Source organism: Pygoscelis adeliae, unplaced genomic scaffold, assembly GCF_000699105.1.
Source record: "Pygoscelis adeliae isolate BGI_AS28 unplaced genomic scaffold, ASM69910v1 Scaffold363, whole genome shotgun sequence".
In the NCBI taxonomy this organism is placed as follows: domain Eukaryota; kingdom Metazoa; phylum Chordata; class Aves; order Sphenisciformes; family Spheniscidae; genus Pygoscelis; species Pygoscelis adeliae.
This window is the reverse complement of record NW_008824474.1, coordinates 963973-983971: the sequence shown is the minus strand read 5'-3', so window position 1 is coordinate 983971 and position 19999 is coordinate 963973. Positions and strand designations below refer to the sequence as shown.

Sequence of the window (19999 nt, the reverse complement as noted above, 5' to 3'; positions counted from 1 at the left end):
TCCTGGAGATGCCACAGGCCTGGGACACCTGCAGTTCTGGTCTGATTCCAATTGCCGGCCCCATATGACCTCTCACCAGCAGCCGGCACTTAGCCCTTGCAGCACTCATACACGCACACGATAGAGTGTGAGATTGCACAGAAATATGATTAAAAAATAATTTAATAAGAAGATAGGACAGACTGCAGTGATCAGGCACAGGGCTCAGTAAGACAAGTGGACTGACTGCCAACAGTTTACACATGACCAGCCCCTCTTATACCCCTCTCTGTTCTCCACTTTGTTCCTCCCCAGTCCTGTTCCCCTGCACGTTGCTTCATCAGTTTGCACAGTTGCAACAACGTTCTTCCCGAATGTCCAGAACCCCCAGGTTTGCATCCTTACCCAGTTGCAAGGGACAGGTTCACCTCCTTTCAAGTGATGCTTGCAGTTTCTTGATAGCCCATCAGTTAGTGTGACTGATGAGCTTTGTTTCTCGTCCTTGTCTCCCTTAGTGTTTGTCTGACAGGTCTGTGTCTCTGTAGGTTTTGTTTTTTCACCTCCCCCTTTTCCTTATAATCCCATTTTGACAAGGTCCTCAATCAGATAATTGTACTGATACACTAATGGATAAGGGCATGTGGAGTGTGAGAATATTTGTAACTGGCCAGGTTTGTTTCTTGTTAACTGCCTCCATTATTTGTCGGTCAGGTTTGAGCCTCTCTATTTTGCTTATTATCCTTTTTGACAAGGTCCTTGATCAGATAATCTTACTGAAGCAAACACTGTCACCTTCCACGTATCCTTACAGTGTCTATTTTACAAGAAAGTCTCCTAAGGTTTGATTTCAAGTGATAAAGATTTATTAACATAACTTTTTTTTTTTTAACACCTGGACCAGTACAGTGCCAAAAGCTTAAAAATCTTAAAAATATTTTTTAGCATGTTCAGAAACACAATACTGAAATAGCAGTAATTCTGCAGTGCTGCTACTCTGCTTCATTTTGAACTCTCGGTCTCTCTGCAGCTGTGCTTTGGGTCTGGGAGATGAAAAAAGTTTGCATTGATAAGGAAAAATTTGTGATAAAGCTTGGGAACTGGAATTGATTTCTAAGTAAAAGATGCCTACTTATCAAGTTAAAACAGCACCTTTTCTCATCCCCCATCCCTGAGTCCATGTATGTTTCCTATGACCTAGAAGCTGCAAATAATTTCCCCCCTTCTAATTTTGTCCCACTATCAAAAACAAGTCTAGGTATTTCTGCCTCTCTCATTTCTTTCTGTTCTTCTCCTGATAATAGCAAGGGCTAAGTAGAAAGGGAGGATCTGATAGTCTGGAACTGGTAGGTGTTGGGCATTTGAAGCACTCATTTTGTCTAAGAATAAGCTGAGCTAGTGCAGCTATAATCAATATTTTCCGTATTTGTGCCCAGAGTGTTTTCTAGCAGAAATAGTTCCACAAAGATCAGACTCTAAAAAGCATAGCTACTGTGGTATCTGAGGATGTCATTGTTTGTTTATGGATATGAGTGTCACATGTGACATTTAGTAGATTTATAAATTGTGTCACATTAAGCAAGTGCCTCTGGATATGAACACGGCAGTGGCCAAATGATACACGGTAATAGTGTAAAAAAGAACTGACCCTGCCTTGCGCACCAGCCTTTGTTTAGTAACCAGAGAAAGATAAAAGTTGTACTTGCCTATGTTTTACTTTGTGGCATCTTTTTTAGGATTGGAGGATTCATGTAGATCAAATGCATCAGCATAAGGATGGAATCGAATCTTCTCTGAAAGAAACTAGGGTATGTCTTGTATGTGCAGAGCATTTCACTGATCTGTCAGCATTTTTATTTTCTCTTTTATTTCATATACATTAAGAACTAAATTGATTTTCTTAATTTTATTTGTGCTAATGCTGTAAAACTAAAAAGGGAAACATACAATAATGATTAGGGACAGTGGGACTGGCAAAATATCTTGTGGGAGAGAGTTTGTGAGGATTAACAGGGATATTAGAGTTCATTAACATATGCATTACCATAAGTACATCCTGACTACAGAGGGCAAAATAGAGTAATACAATAATACAATCTGAAAATAAGTGCTGATAAAAAAAAAAAATACCGTCAAATACTGTTGTTAGAGTAACTTACTGACCTTGACATTTGTAATTAATTGAGGGGGGGAAAGTGATGGAAACACTAAAGCTTGAAATATGTGTTTTGGAGGTGGACAAACCAGAACACATTAGGTATATTTTTTTCGTTGGCTAAACACAGCATTTCTGTACTATTTTTGTCTCTCACTTGTAGGCTTCCATATCCTTTCTTAATTACAGCACCATTTTAATACTCTTTGCGTACTATCTGTATACTGTCAACCCACAGAATATGATTTTCTAGGGTTACATTGACAAACTCCATAATGAAATCAGCAGAACATTGGAAAAGATCAATAGCAGGGAAAAGTACATCAACAATCAGTTGGAGCACCTGGTTCAAGAGTACCGTTCAGCACAAGCCTTGCTGAGTGAGGTAATGCACTGATCTTTTGTTGTTGCCTTCTCTAGTATTAACTTGCTCTTAAGTGAGGGTGAAGGCAAAGAAGACTCGGAGGAGTTATCTGTGAATTCTGCTGTTGGATATAAAGCAGGGGAAATGTTGATTGGCTGGCAAATTATATAGTTTTTAAGCTAAACTAGCAACTTTTAGTCAGCTATTCTACTGGGGAAAGTAAATGTTTTTTGCCTGAATACTATGTAAATCTGTTGCCAGTCTTGAGCAGTTAGTAAATTGCTAGTTCTGCTTGCCCTGTGAAGTTCACAAATCTGTGATGAGTGGAAAAACTACGGTCTCACTCCAGCATTCATCTCTCATATTGATTACTCGTGCTAACGTGCAAAAAGCGCTATGATTACTTCTTTGCTTCATTTAGTTTTTATGCCAATATAGTGCTGTTTGAGAAGCTTTTTGGTAGCCTAGTTAGGAGGCCTGTATAAGCTGCCATTTGGCTAGCCCTCCTATTTGTGGGTATGACTTTAAGGCTAACAGGATCTGATCTCTGTGCTTTCTGTTTACTTTACTGTTAAACTTTAAGAAACTTCAAAGTAGTAATTTACTGTTGACGAAGAAGTATTCTGGGTTTCAGGATTCAATTGTGTCTGCATTCTGGCAAATTTTCTTTATGTTTATTTCCTCATGTAAGTGATTAAAAAACATACTTCTTATTGTGTATGTATTAGGGCTATTACAATTTTTAAAACTGCTGTAAATTTTTGAATGATAGTCATTACAGGGGCTGATATTTCAAGCCTGTCCTCATATGTGTAGCACTGTAAAGGTCACTGGGAGTTTGTGGGAGAGTTTCTGGAATTGGGATGTGTGAGAGCAAGTTTTGGTGCATCTCTTCAGCTTTGTCATTACAGCAAAAAACATGTTTCTTTCTAGGCTAAAGAGAAGTACCAGGAGGGAAGTGGAGGAGTAACTGAAAGGATTAGAGTGCTTTCTGAGGTAAAACACATGTTCACATAATTTCTTTTGCTTATTTTAAAACAATCTTCAGAGAGTTGGCATTTAGTGTTTGCAGTTTCATGAACCCAGCTCTTTCTGATTTGTTCTCATGTTAAAGATTAATCTGTTTGTTTAGTGGAGGCAATCTAGTCCAGTCCCTGAATTTTAAAGCCAGGCTGCCATTGATTTTTAACTTGTGAATTTGGGCAAACTGTTGTGAGCTCTTAATTTCCCCTGTTTGTAAAAGAGGGTAAATGTTCTGTATTTTATAACCTGTGTCCTAGAATTATTGAGGATTAATCAAGTCATGTCCATAAATTCTTTGCAAGAAGAAAAGCTTAACTCTTATTTTTAGTTAAAATTAACAAATTGAAATTTTCATCTTCCAAGCACTTAAAAGCAATATTTGACTAAATAGTAACTTTTTCATACCAGCCTGTTGTGGTTTAACCCCAGTGGGCAGCCAAGCACCACACAGCCGCTTGCTCACCACCCCGGTTCCCCCTGGTGGGATGGGGAAGAGAATCGGAAGGGCAAAAGTAAGAAAACTCGTGGGTTGAGATAAGAACAGTTTAATGATTGAAATACAATAATAATAATAATAATGATGATGAAAAGGAAAACAACAACAGAGAGAGAGGAACAAAACCCAGGAAAAACAAGTGATGCAACTGCTCAGCACCTGCGGACCAACTCCCAGCCAGTCCCTCAGCAGCAATTGCTGCACCTGGGCCAACTCCCCCCAGCTTGTATACTGTGCATGACGTCACATGGTATGGAATATCCCTTTGGCCAGTTTGGGTCAGCTGTCCTGGCTGTGCCCCCTCCCAGCTTCTTGTGCACCTCCTCACTTGCAGAGTATGGGAAGCTGAAAAGTCCTTGACTTAGTTGTTGCTAAGCAGCATTTATACTAAAACATTGGTGTGTTATTACAATATTCTTATGCTAAATTCAACACACAGCACTGTACCCACTACTAGGAGAAAAATTAACTCTATCCGAGCCAAAACCAGGACACAGTCAAATTATCTTCATACCTAAAACTGTTCTTCTGTTGTTTTTTTTTTTTCTTGAAATCAGTGCTCTGACAAATTCAAAGAAAAATCCCCAGACTCCTAACTGCCTCAACATGTTGAGTGTTTCATGGCATTTAATTTACTGCCTGATTTCCAAATATTTCAACCCTTTGTCCAATTCAGAAACTACTTTTTTTAATGGCTCTGTTGTTTGGGTTTGAAAAACCCACTTTATTTATTAGACGATAAAGTGTCTGGAATAGTCACATAAAATAGATCACACTATAAGAATGTGCTGGAAATTGTAAAACAACTTTGAGATGTTTTAGAATAGAACAGAATAGTTCAGTTGGAAGGGATCTACAACGATCATCTAGTCCAACTGCAGTAGGTAATACAGCAGTTTAACGAGAGTTTTCTAGCAAAGATTTCTGAGTGTATGGATTCTGCAGAATTAGAGCTTCTTTCTATTTCAGTCTCAAGGAATTAAGTTTGAAAAAAGAGAGTACTTTACAATAACTTCAGATTTATAATGTGTTCGTGCTTTGGAAGTTATTGACTGATTAGTAATGATGAGTATGTTACTAGTTGGCAGCCTTCAAACTATGTAGATGCAGCGGTGCATAGCTGAGATAAACTAGGCACACTGGATATTACTACTGATCTGCTTTCAAGCATGCAATCGAGTCTCAGCCCACTTAGCCATACCAGTACCACTGTAGGTATGCATTAACAATGCAGTGATGTTTCTTTTTTGTTACTGAAAAGGCTTACTGGAGCCTTAATGAAGGGCCATTTTTATATTATAGACAAAAATACTAAATTATTACCTAGTGTAGCTTAGAATCATATATTTGCTTTTTCTTCATTGTCTACAAAGGCAAACTGGTTGATGGTCAGTGCTGAAATGCACTTTTATTCTTCATACATGCATTTTGCATACCCATACCGGTGCCAGTGCCAGCAGGCTTGACTGCTGCACCATCTTTTGCTGCAGCACTGTTTCTCAGACTTCCACCATCACCTGCTGACATCCTGACACTTCCAGAAGGGCAGCTGGCATGGTCATTCGGTGAATCGTGGTCTGCGGGGAATATTGGTTCCTATCTTCCATCCAGCATCATACTGCAACACTTTACACTGTTGTTTTTATTGTTTTGGGATGCGCGGATTCTTAGTGAGACCACGCTGTTTGGCCAACTTGTTACTCTTTTTGCTGTAATTTTTAAATATGAATTTATTTAAAGTTAAATTAAAATTTTCTTAATGTTTGAAAAAAATGTTCTTCCGTTTACAACAACAAAGACTGATTAGTTCATTTTTTTAACTAATGCAGTTATTCAGCAGAGAATTTTTTTGTTTTCTTTTTTTAACTTGACATTCACCTGGTGTAACTGAGAAAAAAAAAATCTATTTTAAGATTACAGAAGTATTAGAGAGAGTAAAGCAGGAAACAGAAGAGAAAGGAAGCAGTATGACCGATGGTGGTAAGTATGTTTTTGCCTCAAACCAAATACCTGTTTTCTCAGTGACAGGTACATAATTTGTCCTTTATTAAAGAAAAATAAAACAAGACCAGAATGAGTGACTTGTCTAAAATACCAATATTAAAATTTTAAAAGGTGTCTAAGAAAATCAGGAGTTTAAACCTCTTTGAAAAGGTTACGTAAGTCTGCAGAAGGTAGAGATTCCAGGATTTCCCCCTTTGGTAAATTATTTGTAAAAATCTAAAAAAATATGGGTTTTGTCTCCACTCTGAACAGTTATCAATTCACTGGAAGAAATTCACACGTTACAGGTTCAAGCCCTTTGACTCTGAAATAGTTACTGGCAGTAGCTGTTAGGTTCCCTAAGGCTGGCTGGGGTCGGTGAGAAAATTCATTTCAGTGTTTTGATGTTTGGACTTTTTTAATATTTAAAACTATGTACCTATTTGAATTAGTTTGTCTCAGACTCGGGATTTGGTGGTTTGAGATTTTTCCTGATAAATGCATTCTGTTGCAAATGTATAAGGAGTATGAATGCAGAAATAAATTGATGCATGTTACAATAGGACTAAATATGCAAGCTGTATCCATGTTTAACTGTAACCATTACAGCTAATTTACTTAAGTAGTTGTAAGTGTTATTGTATGAATAAATTTTGTGCACCCTTGCTTCACTGAAGGAGCTCCTCGCGTGCCTCGCAGCACCTTTTCTGTATTACGGCATGGCCAAGGGTCAGGATAAACTCTAGAGACCAGAATTATAAGGAGCAATATGACGCAGCAGCATCCGCATCCCTAGGGTGATACTAGTGCTAAGTGAGGGATTAGAAACAAAGTATGGAGCACAAAGCATTTTAATAGCTTTTCACAAGTAAGGTGACTTTTTTTTGTTTCTTCAGTTCTCTACCAAACCCCAAGTCAGCTATTGGGATGAAGCTTTCAGCTGAGCAAAACACATCATTGACAAACCTATCTTAATGTTGATGCACATCTTTATGCAGATCTTAGATGTCAAGAAGACAGCAAAATTGTCATCGCCTATTTCTATCTTTAAAGTGTCTTGCATATTAAAAATGATGTATCGGCACAATCAAGTCTTTAGAGTAGAACGCCCTTCTGTTCATTCAACTCTTCAATTTTAAGGAGTCAATTATAGAAAATAATGCTTTTTTGTTAAGTAGCTGACACAGAGTTGCACTGTTTATCTTTTTTTTTAACAGCTCCTCTAGTGAAGATTAAACAGGCCTTAACAAAACTGAAGCAAGAAACCATTCAGATGGACATACAAATTGGTGTAATGGAACACACATTACTCCAGTCAAAGCTGAAACAAAAATCCAATATGACTAGAGATATGCATGCGACAATGATTCCAGAAGCCACAGTAGGTGCCTATTAAAAGTGTTTGGAGCTGACTTGGTTTGCCCAAAACACAGTTTTCTACCATTTGCTTTTTTGTTAGTTTAGAGGTTCCTTTTTGTTGGGGGAGGGGGGCATTCATTTTTCTTTTTTGTTTTTAAGAAGATGCTTGTCATGCACTTTTAAGAAGTAACATGCACACTGTGGACTCAGCATGGAGTCATGTTTAGTTTTGTGCTGTAAAGATTTACTGCAGATCCCTTCCAGATAAACTAATAAATTCTTACTAATGAACACGTCTCTACTTCATTGGAGAATGTTATGTAGCGTGAAAGACTATAGAATGATACTGACAGTCTGTAATCTTGATATCCTACAGTGCTGAAAGAAAATTGCTTGCAAAGGACTTGAAATGAATTTAAAATGTCTATTATTGCCATTTATGTAGGTTTAGTATAAAGTATTTAATTGCTGATATTGAAATAATACAGCATTATCCTTTCTAAAAGGCTGGGTCAAAACTGATTTCAGTGGCAAGTAAAAGTAAATTGTTGCTTCCACTTTAAGTTTATGAATTAAGCAAAAAACTAATGTTGCAATAGCTGCAATAATATTGGCATGCTCCCAGGGCAGCCCTACACAAATTTGTGAATGGACAACCACCATATTCCTCACGATCCTTTTTTTTTTTTTGGGGGGGGGAGGGGGGAGCAGGGAGTGATTCTGTAAACAGACTGGTATGGATGTTTTTTGTAATTACCTTTATTTTTACATTGCCTGTAACAGAAGCAATGGTAACAAAATCTGTACAACAGACCAGAGAATGTGAAAAGTGTGGTTTGGAAATTACTTTTGGCTTTCTAGTATTTTTTTTATGTGTCATCATTGTTTCAGAGTCGCTTTATATTAGCATTGGGTCAAATGCTGCTTTCATTTGTAGAATATAGTAAAGCCCTGTGGACATCATTTGGATTATTCTTGTTTTCCGTTCTTGCGTCAGAACACCTAATTTTGATCTCTGTTAAGGAAAAATGTTGACAAATCTAGCTGTGTAATACGGAATGAGAAGAAAAATGTAGGAGGAAGGGGTTGGAAATGTAATGGCAAGAGAGAGCTCCCTTTGTCTCAGTAAATGTGTAGGTAGGGAGTGATTCTAGACGTTATAGGTAATGAAGGATCATGGAACAAAGACATAGCCTTATTAAAGTACTAGTACATCCTTTTGGTTACCATTGTTCATAAGCCATGGACAATATTAGTACAATTCCAGTGATATTAAAATCCTCCCCTAACTTCTGTAGGCAATTCCATTCATCTTACAATTAATTTCTCTCACTTAAAGGTGAGCAGTATTCTGCAGAATCAGTGGATCAGTTCTGTGTCTGAAAGTCAAGACGCTTGACACAGTCAGCACCATGAGCCAGTTTCTTAACTTTGTTGTGCTTCAGTATTTCATTTGCCAAAAAGAGCGAGCCCTAAACCCATCAGATTTTAATACATGAAAAGCTATATGCAAATGCCAACTATTAGAATTTACCTGTGCAAGCAACTGCTGAAAATCTCTATGAATCACACTGGAAATCAGTTTCCAACTTCTTTTGCTGCCTACCTATATCCTCCCACATTCAGCTTAAATTAGAAAAGTTATTATTCATGTTCCCTTTGTTAGGTGGTGTTGCTACTGCATATTTACTTTAACAGTGGGTTTACTTCAACTTAAGATAAAAGCAGTCCCCTTCTGCATTGCCTGCAAAGCAGCTCACTGATGCTTTCGGATTGCAAATGTTGTGCTGTCTAAATGCTGTTTATGTAAATACTTTCCCCCAAAAAACTCCTCTTTCATGCTAATACAACAAACAAAATTAATCAAAAACCTTCCCTTATGAATCGAGCCTCTTATTCTATTAGAAGTGAATCTGTTGAGACAAGCATGGTCAAAAACCCTGTAATGTGGTTGAAAAACCTCCAGAAGAAAAGTTAGCCTTCTTTATGCCAAAGTAATTCTAAAATAGTGTGCTAATCATATGTAATTAATCTCCATTATTTTTCATGGTACTGTCTGAAACTGCATTAATCTAAGCAGGACACTTCTGTTGTCTCAAGAGTGATACGTGGCCCTTAATTGTCATCTGACAAAGAATGGCATTTGCCCATGTAGACAGTAAAACCACTTGACCCTGCTTTGAAAGCAGCCTTACTGATCCAGCAAGTGGCTACACCACCTTCTTTAAAAGCATGAGGAGAGCAGTAAGGCCTGTCACAAGCAGCCTGAAAGGCTGTTCTAAAAAAGCAATTATCTGTGTAATTATTCCACTGCTGGATCAATGCAGGAAGCAGAAGCCACATTAAAATTAAATCACTTGATTCACATCAGTTCATACATTGCTCATTATCTAATGCAATGTCAGAACTGAAGACCAACAAAACGAAGGTGCTCCTAAGTTAGTAGGACGCACGTGAAGCTGTGCTGTGCTATAAAACAGTCTCTCTTCTGAAGAATACTTGGGGCAGAAGGCCTATTCGTAAGAGTTAACTTTTATGTACAGCTCTCCTCTTCCAAGGGCCTTTACCGTTTTCGCTCCTCTGAAATACACCGGCATGGAGGCACGGTGTCACTGTTACATGTCACATAGAAGCCAAATAGAAGCTAGCTGTAGACAGATCCGGAAGTAGTGCAGAGGGATAAACAAGGAGTTTCATTTGCTGAATCTGGTCAGGGAAGCCACGGGTTTTGTCCTTGCCGTGAGGACTGCAAATAGTTCAGTCTCACATGTGGCCCCAGGGAGAGCTGAGACTTGGCTCTTGGAAACATGTGGCTGAGGAAGGCTCATCGGTAGCCAGCTCACTCTCCTGCCTGTACTCCCCAAAGCTCCAGAAAAGGAACACTTTTTATTTATGTTTTTATTTATGTATTACTTCTTAGGGTTTCTGCACCTCTGAAATCCCTCTGAACCTCGTAATAGGACTCAATGTCTTATTTCCCTGGGCTATCTTACCTCTAGGCTGGGATGTAATGGATGCAAGTGCCCTGCTAGGAACTGGAAGTAGCTTTAGTGCTCGCTGCTGTATTAGAGGTGCTGTTTATATGCCATTTAGGATGTTTGAGAGTGATGTTACATTTATTAAAGTAAGAAGGTAATGCATGTAACTTTCCAATCCCCGTTCTCTTCTAATGTCAGCAGACGACATGATTTGCTGAATATTATGTGTTGTGCTGGTAGAAAGTGCAAAGTAAGGGTTGATTTTTATCTCTTAATCCAGTTCTCTCATAGAGAACCTTCTGTGGAGTTAATGACTTGATATTGAAATTGCAAGAGTTTAATAGGGGCTTTCAATCATATGCCAAGAATTCAGTATTTTGGTAATGACACCAGTTAATCATTTGAACTTGCATCAGTGAGTGCTGTGCAGGAAGGTGAACCAGTTCACATGCATTTAAGAAACCACTAACTGTTACAAACAACTCCAAGATCCGGTCACAATATTCTCACTCTTTTCTGCTGATGGCTTTAAAGGCCTTCCCCTCTTCCCCCACCTGAAAGAGAAGAACTTCAGGGAAAATTCTTTCCTGAAAAGGAAAACAAATGCCAGCTACTATTAAACATTGCCACTTTTTTTGGAGTATAGCTCTGCTGTGCACTATGACATACAAAAAAAATCACTGTGTTGCTAATTGTAAGTTACAGTAAGAGCAATTAAGTCATCTCTGCATGACCTATAAAAAAGACTAGGCATAAATGAAGAGCCTGTATGTGAAATTTCCAGCTTCTGAGCTCTTTGAATTTTTCATCCAAATTTTGCAGCCTGGGCTTCTCTCCAAGTTTGACAAATGTTAATTAAGAAAAGAAGAAATTAATGTGATGCTGTTTCTTTTCACGCTGGCTCTCAGCCCACTCCCTGAATGTCGATGCTGCAGCGTGCCTCCACAAGGCAGCTGCATGTGCATACACGCACGCGGTGCGCGTACTCCTGCCTGTCACTTGGCCGAAACTAGCAGTAGACTTCGGCAGGATGACAACTTGCCTGTGAATACCCTGTCCCAGTTCCCACAGCATCACTGCTTTCCACTTTCACCTTGATATATCAGTGTTCTAGGAAGTGGCTGGGTGTTTTCTGACAAAGGCTTGAAATAAAACTTGGGAAATGCCTGGCCTATGACATCAGTGCCTGTGAGCTTAAGTAAACAAGGGATATGAGCACCAGCTTTTCTGCATGAATACCGTTCATAGGTGGGGAGTTTCCACAGGAGGCTCTGAGATTGCAGAAGTTATTTTTGTCTGCCATTTCCTCCTCTCAATGTATTTCTCCCTTCAGCAAACACCATTACCAGGGCTTTCTCAGGTATTAGCTAATACTTAGCTATTGCTCCAGGGCTTGGTGTTGGTGGCAATGTCTGTCTTTCAGCCTCCTAGTAACAGCCCTACCATTTTGCAAACAATTATTCCCAGGCAACACTGGTATGAGCAGCGTTGAGAGCTTTTTATTGAGAGTAAATTACAATTTGAATGATGCTACTCTTTCACTTACTGGCTAGTTTCACTCTGTTCTTTGTCGTTCCTGGTCGTAAGTAATGAAGAGTGGTTGTATCTCAGTACTCCATCCCAGAACTGGCTGAGACATGCTAGTGACTCATATGTCTTAGCTACCTGTTGTAAAAATCAACAAAGATGAATATTTTAAGGTCAGAAGTACAGAATAATTATTTCTAATAACATTCCTCTTGATGACTCACTAATTGCAATTGTTCATTCAAAATATTTTTCTGTTTCTGTGGCTTTCAAAGGATGGCAATACTTCAAATTGTTACCGTAAGTCAGCAGATGAAGAACTCTCTAAGACTCAATTTGGAGTTTTAGAAAGCAGGCATTCTTTATTGCGGCACCGGGTGCAAGGTGGAATTTCCACAAATCAAGCACCCCTATGGCTAGATCACTGTTACATTTATACACAAAAATTATAAGGTAGTACACTCCCAGTTACAATGATTGGTTAGTGATTTACATATAATATTGGTTATGTCATTCTCTTCTGTTACTACGCTTGCGCGGGGGAAGGGTCTTCACCTGGGCAAGGGTCTTCTTGACCTGTGGGTGTGTTTTTTAGTATTATAATGAGGGCAGTTCACTTCAGGTTACCTTAAAAGTAAGTTTCATCGCCAAGTTAGCTAGATATTCATCTATCTTGTCAAGTTGTCAAATAACTCATCCCATATACAATAAAGCCTAAGTGGTTTGGTTACGGTCTAGAAAATTAAGACTAAGGCTAACATGGTCCAGTGAATAACACAGCAACCCATACATAACGCTAACATAAAAACTAGTAACACAGCAACCCCTACATAACGCTAACATAAAGATTGATCAAAATGTTCTTATAGTCGCTTATTCACTATTAAACACAAAATATCAAAAGATTCAATAAAAACTTATGATAATCTTCAACAAAATGGCATCTTAGTCTTATTCAGCAGTTACATGAAGAATTAAACTGTGGATTGTAGGCATCCCCTGGACCAAAAGCTTCCCATCCCTCCTCTAGTTTTAGGGCTGAAGTTTCTCACTGTATCTTGGGAGGTGAGCTCTTGCAAGGTTTTTGAGAGTTCTCTCTACCCTTCTCTCAGCCTTGCTGGTCCATGAGCATTTTACCTCCTTTCAAAGAATCCATTTGGGAAAGAATACAAGCCAGTAGTCAGACCAAGGGAGACAGGCCGTTTGTGAAATTTTGCTGGAAACTAGTGCCAAAAAATGGTGCAGAAGGTTTCAAGAGGTTTGACAGCATCTGTTGATCATTGTTTCTTTTGTTATAGGAAGTGCTCAAGTTCCCAGTATGATGGCAGGAGGGATTTCTGCCAAGTTGACAAATGCTATCAAACAACAGTAAAAACAATGAAAACTCTGTGATATTAAGAGTGCCATTCACTGATTTTGTACTAATCTGTCTAGCAGCCATTTCATTACAGCCTTCTGTAGCGTGCCCATATTCTGAGCTCAGGTAAAACATACTTGGAGTTTTTCACCATCTTCAGCTGTATCATACTGGCAATAAACAATAAAAAATACTGTTCTGAGAAGACTTTGTTCCTGGGGCAGAAAGGTATCCTCTAGGTGTGGCAGGTTTGAAGAGGGTTTTTTGCTATAAGTACTCCAGTACTCTGACATTTCTGTTCGAATAAGAATGTACTTAATACTATGTTTGGGTTTGAGATCTCTATTGAAAAACAGAATTGCAGGTAACTGTGTTAGAGAAGATAAACAATTGAAAGTCAGTTAGATTTTCTCTCAGTTGTGAATAGGATTGATATACAGGTAACAAATTCAAATGGCTAGAATGAAAAAGCTTCCTTGAAAAAGCTCTTCCATATTATCTTTGCTTAAATATAGAAAACATGCCTTCACTTAGTTATATTCCCTTCATTGCTTCTAGTTAATCCTCATCCCTCTCAAGTGCACAGCTGTCGTGGTTTAAGCCCAGCCAGCAACTAAGCATCACACAGCCACTCACTCACTCACTCCGGTGGGATGGGGGAGAGAATCAGAAGGGTAAAAGTGAGAAAACTCGTGGGTTGAGATCAAGATGGTTTAATAGGTAAAGCAAAAGCTGCACGCGCAAGCAAAGCAAAACAGAGAATTCATTCACCCCTTCCCATGGGCAGGCAGGCGTTCAGCCGTCTCCAGGAAAGCAGGGCTCCATCACGCGTAACGGTTACTTGGGAAGACAAACGCCCTACCACTCTGAACGTGCCCCCCTTCCTTCTTCTTCCCCCAGCTTTATATGCAGAACATGACATCATATGGTGTGGAATTATCCCTGTGGTCAGTTGGGGTCAGCTGTCCCGGCTGTGTCCCCTCCCAGCTTCTTGTGCACCCCCAGCCTGCTCGCTGGTGGGGTGGGGTGAGAAGCAGAAAAGGCCTTGGCTCTGTGTAAGCACTGCTCAGCAACAACGAAAACATCCCTGTGTTATCAATGCTGTTTCCAGCACAAATCCAAAACACAGCCCCAGACCAGCTACTGTGAAGAAAATGAACTCTATCCCAGCCAAAACCAGCACAACAGCTTATTCTTCTGTGATAATGTTTCCCTCCAAATACTTGAAAGTTTGACAACATGACCTGAATATAACTGATGCAGTCAGCTTGTCTGCGCTTCTGCTTACCTGGGTGGAAACTATCTGGTGTGTCTCTGTAGAGTGCCATACGTAAGCAGCCGCTGCCGGGAGGCCTGCTGACATCAATTCAGTGTGGGTCTCAAGAGGAGATCGGAAGTAGGAAGCTGGCTCCACCTATCCTGTCATACAAACCTTAGCTACTCTACAGAGCATTTAAGAAAACCCTGTAGGAGACTGTAGAAGGCCGGGCAGACTGAATTTGCTATTACAGCTACATACAGAAGGAAGGTGAACACCATGGTGCTTGTCACCCTTCTGCTAAAAGCAGCTAGTCAAAAACTCAGTGTCTCATTGATTGCTCTAATCAGGGGGAGGAGAAAGTGGTGATGAAGCCAGGTGGTAACTTCTGCATCCAGAATGAATCAAACAAAGCGCAGAAAACAAAACACACAATCTGCTCACAAATTCAAGTCTTCTCCTGGTAGACTTGATCTCTTGGCTTGTTCTTGGGGTCAGGCTAAATGTTCTTCTGAGTCAGGATTAGCTTTCCTACCTCACCTGTTTTTTTTCAGATCTTCACCACCTCTCTCTTCATATGCTGTAACCTTTATGCCTAAAGCCTCAGAACTCTGGATGGATCTGCTTATCTCTTTGTCTGGAGGAGAGACATCTTTGTGTTGCAGCTTTCAAAACCCCTTGTATTTCAACCACCTGCTTCTGCAAAGAAAATTCCTTCTTATCCGCATCTTCAAGAGCTGTATTGATACCCAGAGTTTCAAAACAGCTTAACCTGACCTTTATCAGCACAAGGTTTGGCTAGGAGGAGGGAACCTTTCATTTGTGAAAAAAATACGTTCTGTCCAGGGGTGGAAGAAAAGGAAAAACGTAAGAGGATACTGCCACAGGATGTAGCCTTTAGAAAGCTATAATATTCCCGGTGGGACCCAGATTTTTATCCTGTGGCCACATATTGTGGGGTGTCTCCAAACACCCGAATTTGCCATTCCTGATTTTAGCAGTGACCCCAACATAAAGCTTCAAGAATATAGCAATGAACAGGACCCATAGCATACAGAAAGATCTCTCACTGCGCAACAGTCAACTAAGTCTTCATCTGAGAAGAAACACGGCATTTATTTTTTAGTTACTCCGAATACAAAATACCAGTTTATCAGTGAGGGACCTTCTGACAAGCGCAAGATAGAGCTTTGCTGTGATGCAGAAAATGCAACAACAGAAAAGGGCTATGAAGTCTTTTTATGACACTCCATTTTATATTTCATCCCAGAGAATGCTGATACCTCCTTTTCACTGTGTGCTAGTTCCATTATACAGATCCTGATCTTTAAACCATGCTTTGGCAAATGTATCCTTTGTGGCACTTCTGTGATCAATTATGCTTTACTCAGTGCCATAATTGTTTACAACATGCCACAGTCTTCCACTGGGTGAAAACACATTTATTACAGACAATGGTGCCAGTGCCGATCTGTTCTTATTGGCCATTTGAAAACAAAAGCCAGACAAAAAGGCATCTGTTTTCAGCGGCTGGTCAGGTTAGTACTGGAAGTCACTTCTTGGTGCTTTTCACCCTGTGTTGGGTACAGCTGCCAGTGCTCTGGGTCCCCTTTCATTCAGGACCGCCTCCCTAGAAGTGTCGTGGTGGACTCGGTTTGGGGCTAATTCTAGCACTGACCTCGCCTTTCACAAGCTGTGCAGGCAAGTTTTCACACTGAGCCATTAGAGCCCTGCAAATGGTTTATACAGATAAAATAGCCAAGAGTGTCAAAATGAATCATATTTTTCAAGTGACAATCGCTATTTTGAGTGACTGTTTTGCATTACACTTTCCAGGACACCCAGGAACCAACAGTGTTTAAGCTTTCCTGCTGCTCTCCGTTCCCACCTCATGACCAGCTAGCATGACCAGCTAGGGCAGTTATTTCACTCATATTGCTAAGCTGCACCTTACTCTTCCCCAGAAATCATATTCCTGGGCATATGTGTCACCCTGTCAGGAGGAAGTGACTGCAGTTTTCTACGAAAAGTTGCTTCAGGCAAAGAAGGGCATCGTGCTCAGTCGCCAGCCTGAATTGCAGACCGCATACCCAGTGCCTTGGAGAGAGCTGAAAACGGAACCGAGACCCTGTGGGCATCTGCAACAGTACCAGCGTGCAGAGTGAAGAAAGGCAAGGTTAAGAACATTGTCGTCATGATCACTCCCATGGAAGACGGACTTGGAGGACAAAAGCTGGTGAACAAGAGGAAACAGTTGGATGTGCCCATGCAGAGAAACAATCCCAGAAAAGAAACAGGAAGGCTGCAGCATGGGAAAAGTCATCAGTAGCTGGATGAGGCTGTTTCTGTGATGTAAAGGGGCAGAAGGTAGCTGCAATCGCATAGGAAGCCAGCAAGGAAGCAAAAGCACCGGAGCAAGTATATTTGCTATGAGAGTGAACGGCAAGAGAAAAGCACAGTCAATAGGAAAAAGGAGCAGCTCGCTTAAAGGAAGAGGGAAAAAGAGGCATTGAGGGTGGGGAGAACAGACTGGTATGAAATTAGAGTTCACTACAGCCTTAACATAAGCTAACATAAGTCACTGTTGGTTCCCCCCAGCATGCGTGCACACACGAACACCCCAAACAAACAAACCAACCAACCTTATGTTTACCAGAACTACCTTTGGTGTCCAAAAGCCACAAGAAATCAAAGGAAATAAGGAGAGGTGAAAAAACATGGAGAAGTCAAAAGGTTAGGTGAGGACGGAGGCTAAGTGACTTCAGAAACAGATACACAAGCAAAGGAAATTATAAACGGAACGAGAAGAGGAGGGGGGAGGAGGAGGAAGGCAGAGCCCAGTATGCTGAATACGCTGAAATAACGCTGGGTTTCGCATAGACCTCCTTTGTTAGCAGCTCTTCCAGTTCTGGTCTCTGAATAGCTGGAGCTGTTCCAGCTGTTATGCAAGGAGATATTACATTATCTGCTGCAGCCACAAAGAAACAGTTAAGCACAGTGTAAACTGTTGCAGGAGTACAAGCAAGACCCTACTTGTAACGGCTACAAGTCCATAAAATTGTCCTTGTTTGGCTACTACCTTGAGGAGAAAGGGTAAAAAAATTCTTGCAGTAATGCTTTCCAGGGCTTTTTTTTCTCCCTCTTTGGAGATGAACTGCATTTATCTGCTGTTATTTGGTAGATAAACAGGATTTCATTCTTGAGTGTTGTATGTCCAGTATAATTTTTACAAGCAATAGGGAAATTTCAAACAAAACTAAAGCCGTTTTAGTTTTTTCAGTTCACCAGTGGTAACTCCAGTGGACTTCCTCTTGAACACTTCCTTTTTTTTTACTGTTTGCAAGTTCAAATTTGGTGTCAAAGGGCAGAACCCACAATTATCACTTCAGGCAGGTTTAAAGGCAGTTATATTTAAATAAAATTTAGTTGGGAAAACATCCATTGGCGGCCTGCTCCTTGAGGAGAGCCATAAACTAAATTTAAAGTTCCTACATATAACTCAGAAAATAACTTCTTCCTTGCTTCTTCTTTGTCCCTACTGCAAACTGAAGACTTGTGATGACGAGCTGGTTGAAAATACTCCTGTGTAACCAAAATCAGGTGGAAAAATGCCCACATGATGAGGCCAAAATGCTTTACTTGAAACAAGCCAGTTGCAGAGTTTGAGCTAGGGTTCAGCTGGAGTGCTGCCTGTGTCCCTGGCATCCTGCCACAGACCAGCCCTTTGTCTCCATGCCCTGGGCCTGGGCCAGGGCCAGTCTGCCTGGGAAGACTCCTGGCTCTGCGGAGGTCCACCAAGCTGGAGATGGCAATGCCTCGTGGACTGCCTACACTGGCTCCAAAAGCCTCCTAAGTCCCAGCTTTAACAGCTGCTCGGCTGTACAGGTAGGCGTTGGGATGAAGCCTCTCTGGAGATGCAGCACTCTGCCGGCAGTCACGGTAGGAAAGAACAAACATACAGCCCTGGGACTTTGGCTTTACTGCTAGCTTAAGCTGATCTAACAAGAAGCTCCTGTGGGTAGGTTCAGTTGCCCATTTTGTTTCCTCATCTGCACCTTTCTGCCACTTCCCCCGCACGAGCTGCCAATGTACAGCAGTGTGATGAGCTGGAACAGCTCACAGATCAGCCTGAAAACTAATCCTGTAGGAGCCCCCTCTGCCCGCCCACCCCACGCAGTCGGCTCAGCAGCCCCTTGGGAAGACACAGAATGGGAAACAGGAAGGCACGGGTGAGTTTTTTGCTGGCAATCCACAATTAAACCAGCTTCAGCTGGTGGTCCAGCAGCAGCCTACAAGGCCAGAATCTGTGACTCCCCATTAGCCATTAATGGCTCCTACCAGTACTGGAGAGTTTCACCAAGCAGGTAGGCCAACAGTACGTAATAATTAAAACCAAAATACTCTTCTAATTGTTCCAGTACTTAGTGTTTCTTACATTTGATCTTGAGAAGCCCTGTCAGAGAAACAATTAAACGATCCCACCTCCACCTCAAAAAAGCTTTTAATTTCAAGAGAGAATAGATTCCTTGCCCCCCACCCCCCGCCGGACTCTCTTGAATATAATTTCAAGAAAGACCTTCATGGCTAAATTAAACATTGGACAAGAGAATGGCGGAATACCAGCCACTTTATCTCATAATGTTGTAATAATAAAGATCTCATATAGTATTATTACCCTTTTATACTCATTTTGGCCTTTTCCCTGTTGTCTCAGAACATCTCCTTTGTCATTGATCGATTTTATTCTTAATAATAGCATTACCCTGAAACGCAGACTAGACTGAGGCTCATGCACGTAACCATAGAAGAAGACAGAGCAATCACATTCACCCACGGTGCTTTTCAGTGTAGTATCTGTTGTCTTCAGTGGAAGTTGCACCGCCTCTCTCTCTCCATTGTGGGCTCTAATATAGGCAGAAACCAGGAGCTCAGGGAGTCTGAGCTAAAAAAGGCTGGATGCTGAGGAAGCAAGAAAGTAAGAACTATCGCATACGTTTGCCCTCTTCCCCAGGCATCCACATCTGAGCACTGTCATTACAGGACACGGGGCTAAGCTGCTCTTCGGGCAGACCCAGCACAGCCAGTTTCATATATTATACAGCACCTGAATTTGGCTCTGGGAAGTGGTAAGAATTAAAACCTGAATCTCATGGAATTTGTGCCATCGACTGAAGCTTTGTGATTAGCAAATTACACACCATCACAAATCAAATCGCGCATTCACTGGGGAAACATTCCTCAATCCGTTCCGTCACCCTGTTCAAGCAGCTTTATGCGCTATTCATAATGCTGTATAGAAATGGCATACATGACATTACATGCACATAAAAATTCCTCTAAAAAGAATGAAACACTTGCTAATCTTGTGGGGACATTGTGCTAAAAGTGGTGTATCCATCAAAAGAGAACCAAATTCCATTTCATGCAAGCTCATCAAGAAGACATACACAATATGCAACCATTTCACAGCTGCCAAAAGAGATCAGCCTAATTTCTTTTTTTAGCTAGAAGGAGAAATCTAAC

At 40.7% G+C, this 19999-nt stretch overlaps 1 protein-coding gene across 1 annotated transcript in view; it reads left to right on the top strand.

Annotated features, from left to right (window-relative positions):
• The window catches only part of IFT57 (intraflagellar transport 57), a 19608-nt gene extending 11863 nt beyond the window's left edge, over positions 1-7745 (top strand). Inside the window, exons 7-11 of the mRNA XM_009321380.1 lie at positions 1713-1784; positions 2385-2516; positions 3429-3491; positions 5928-5994; positions 7215-7745. Coding sequence (XP_009319655.1) covers positions 1713-1784; positions 2385-2516; positions 3429-3491; positions 5928-5994; positions 7215-7393 — 513 coding nt within the window. The 3' untranslated portion in view covers positions 7394-7745. The remainder of the gene's footprint in view (positions 1-1712; positions 1785-2384; positions 2517-3428; positions 3492-5927; positions 5995-7214) is intronic.
• Positions 7746-19999: the final 12254 nt, after the last annotated feature.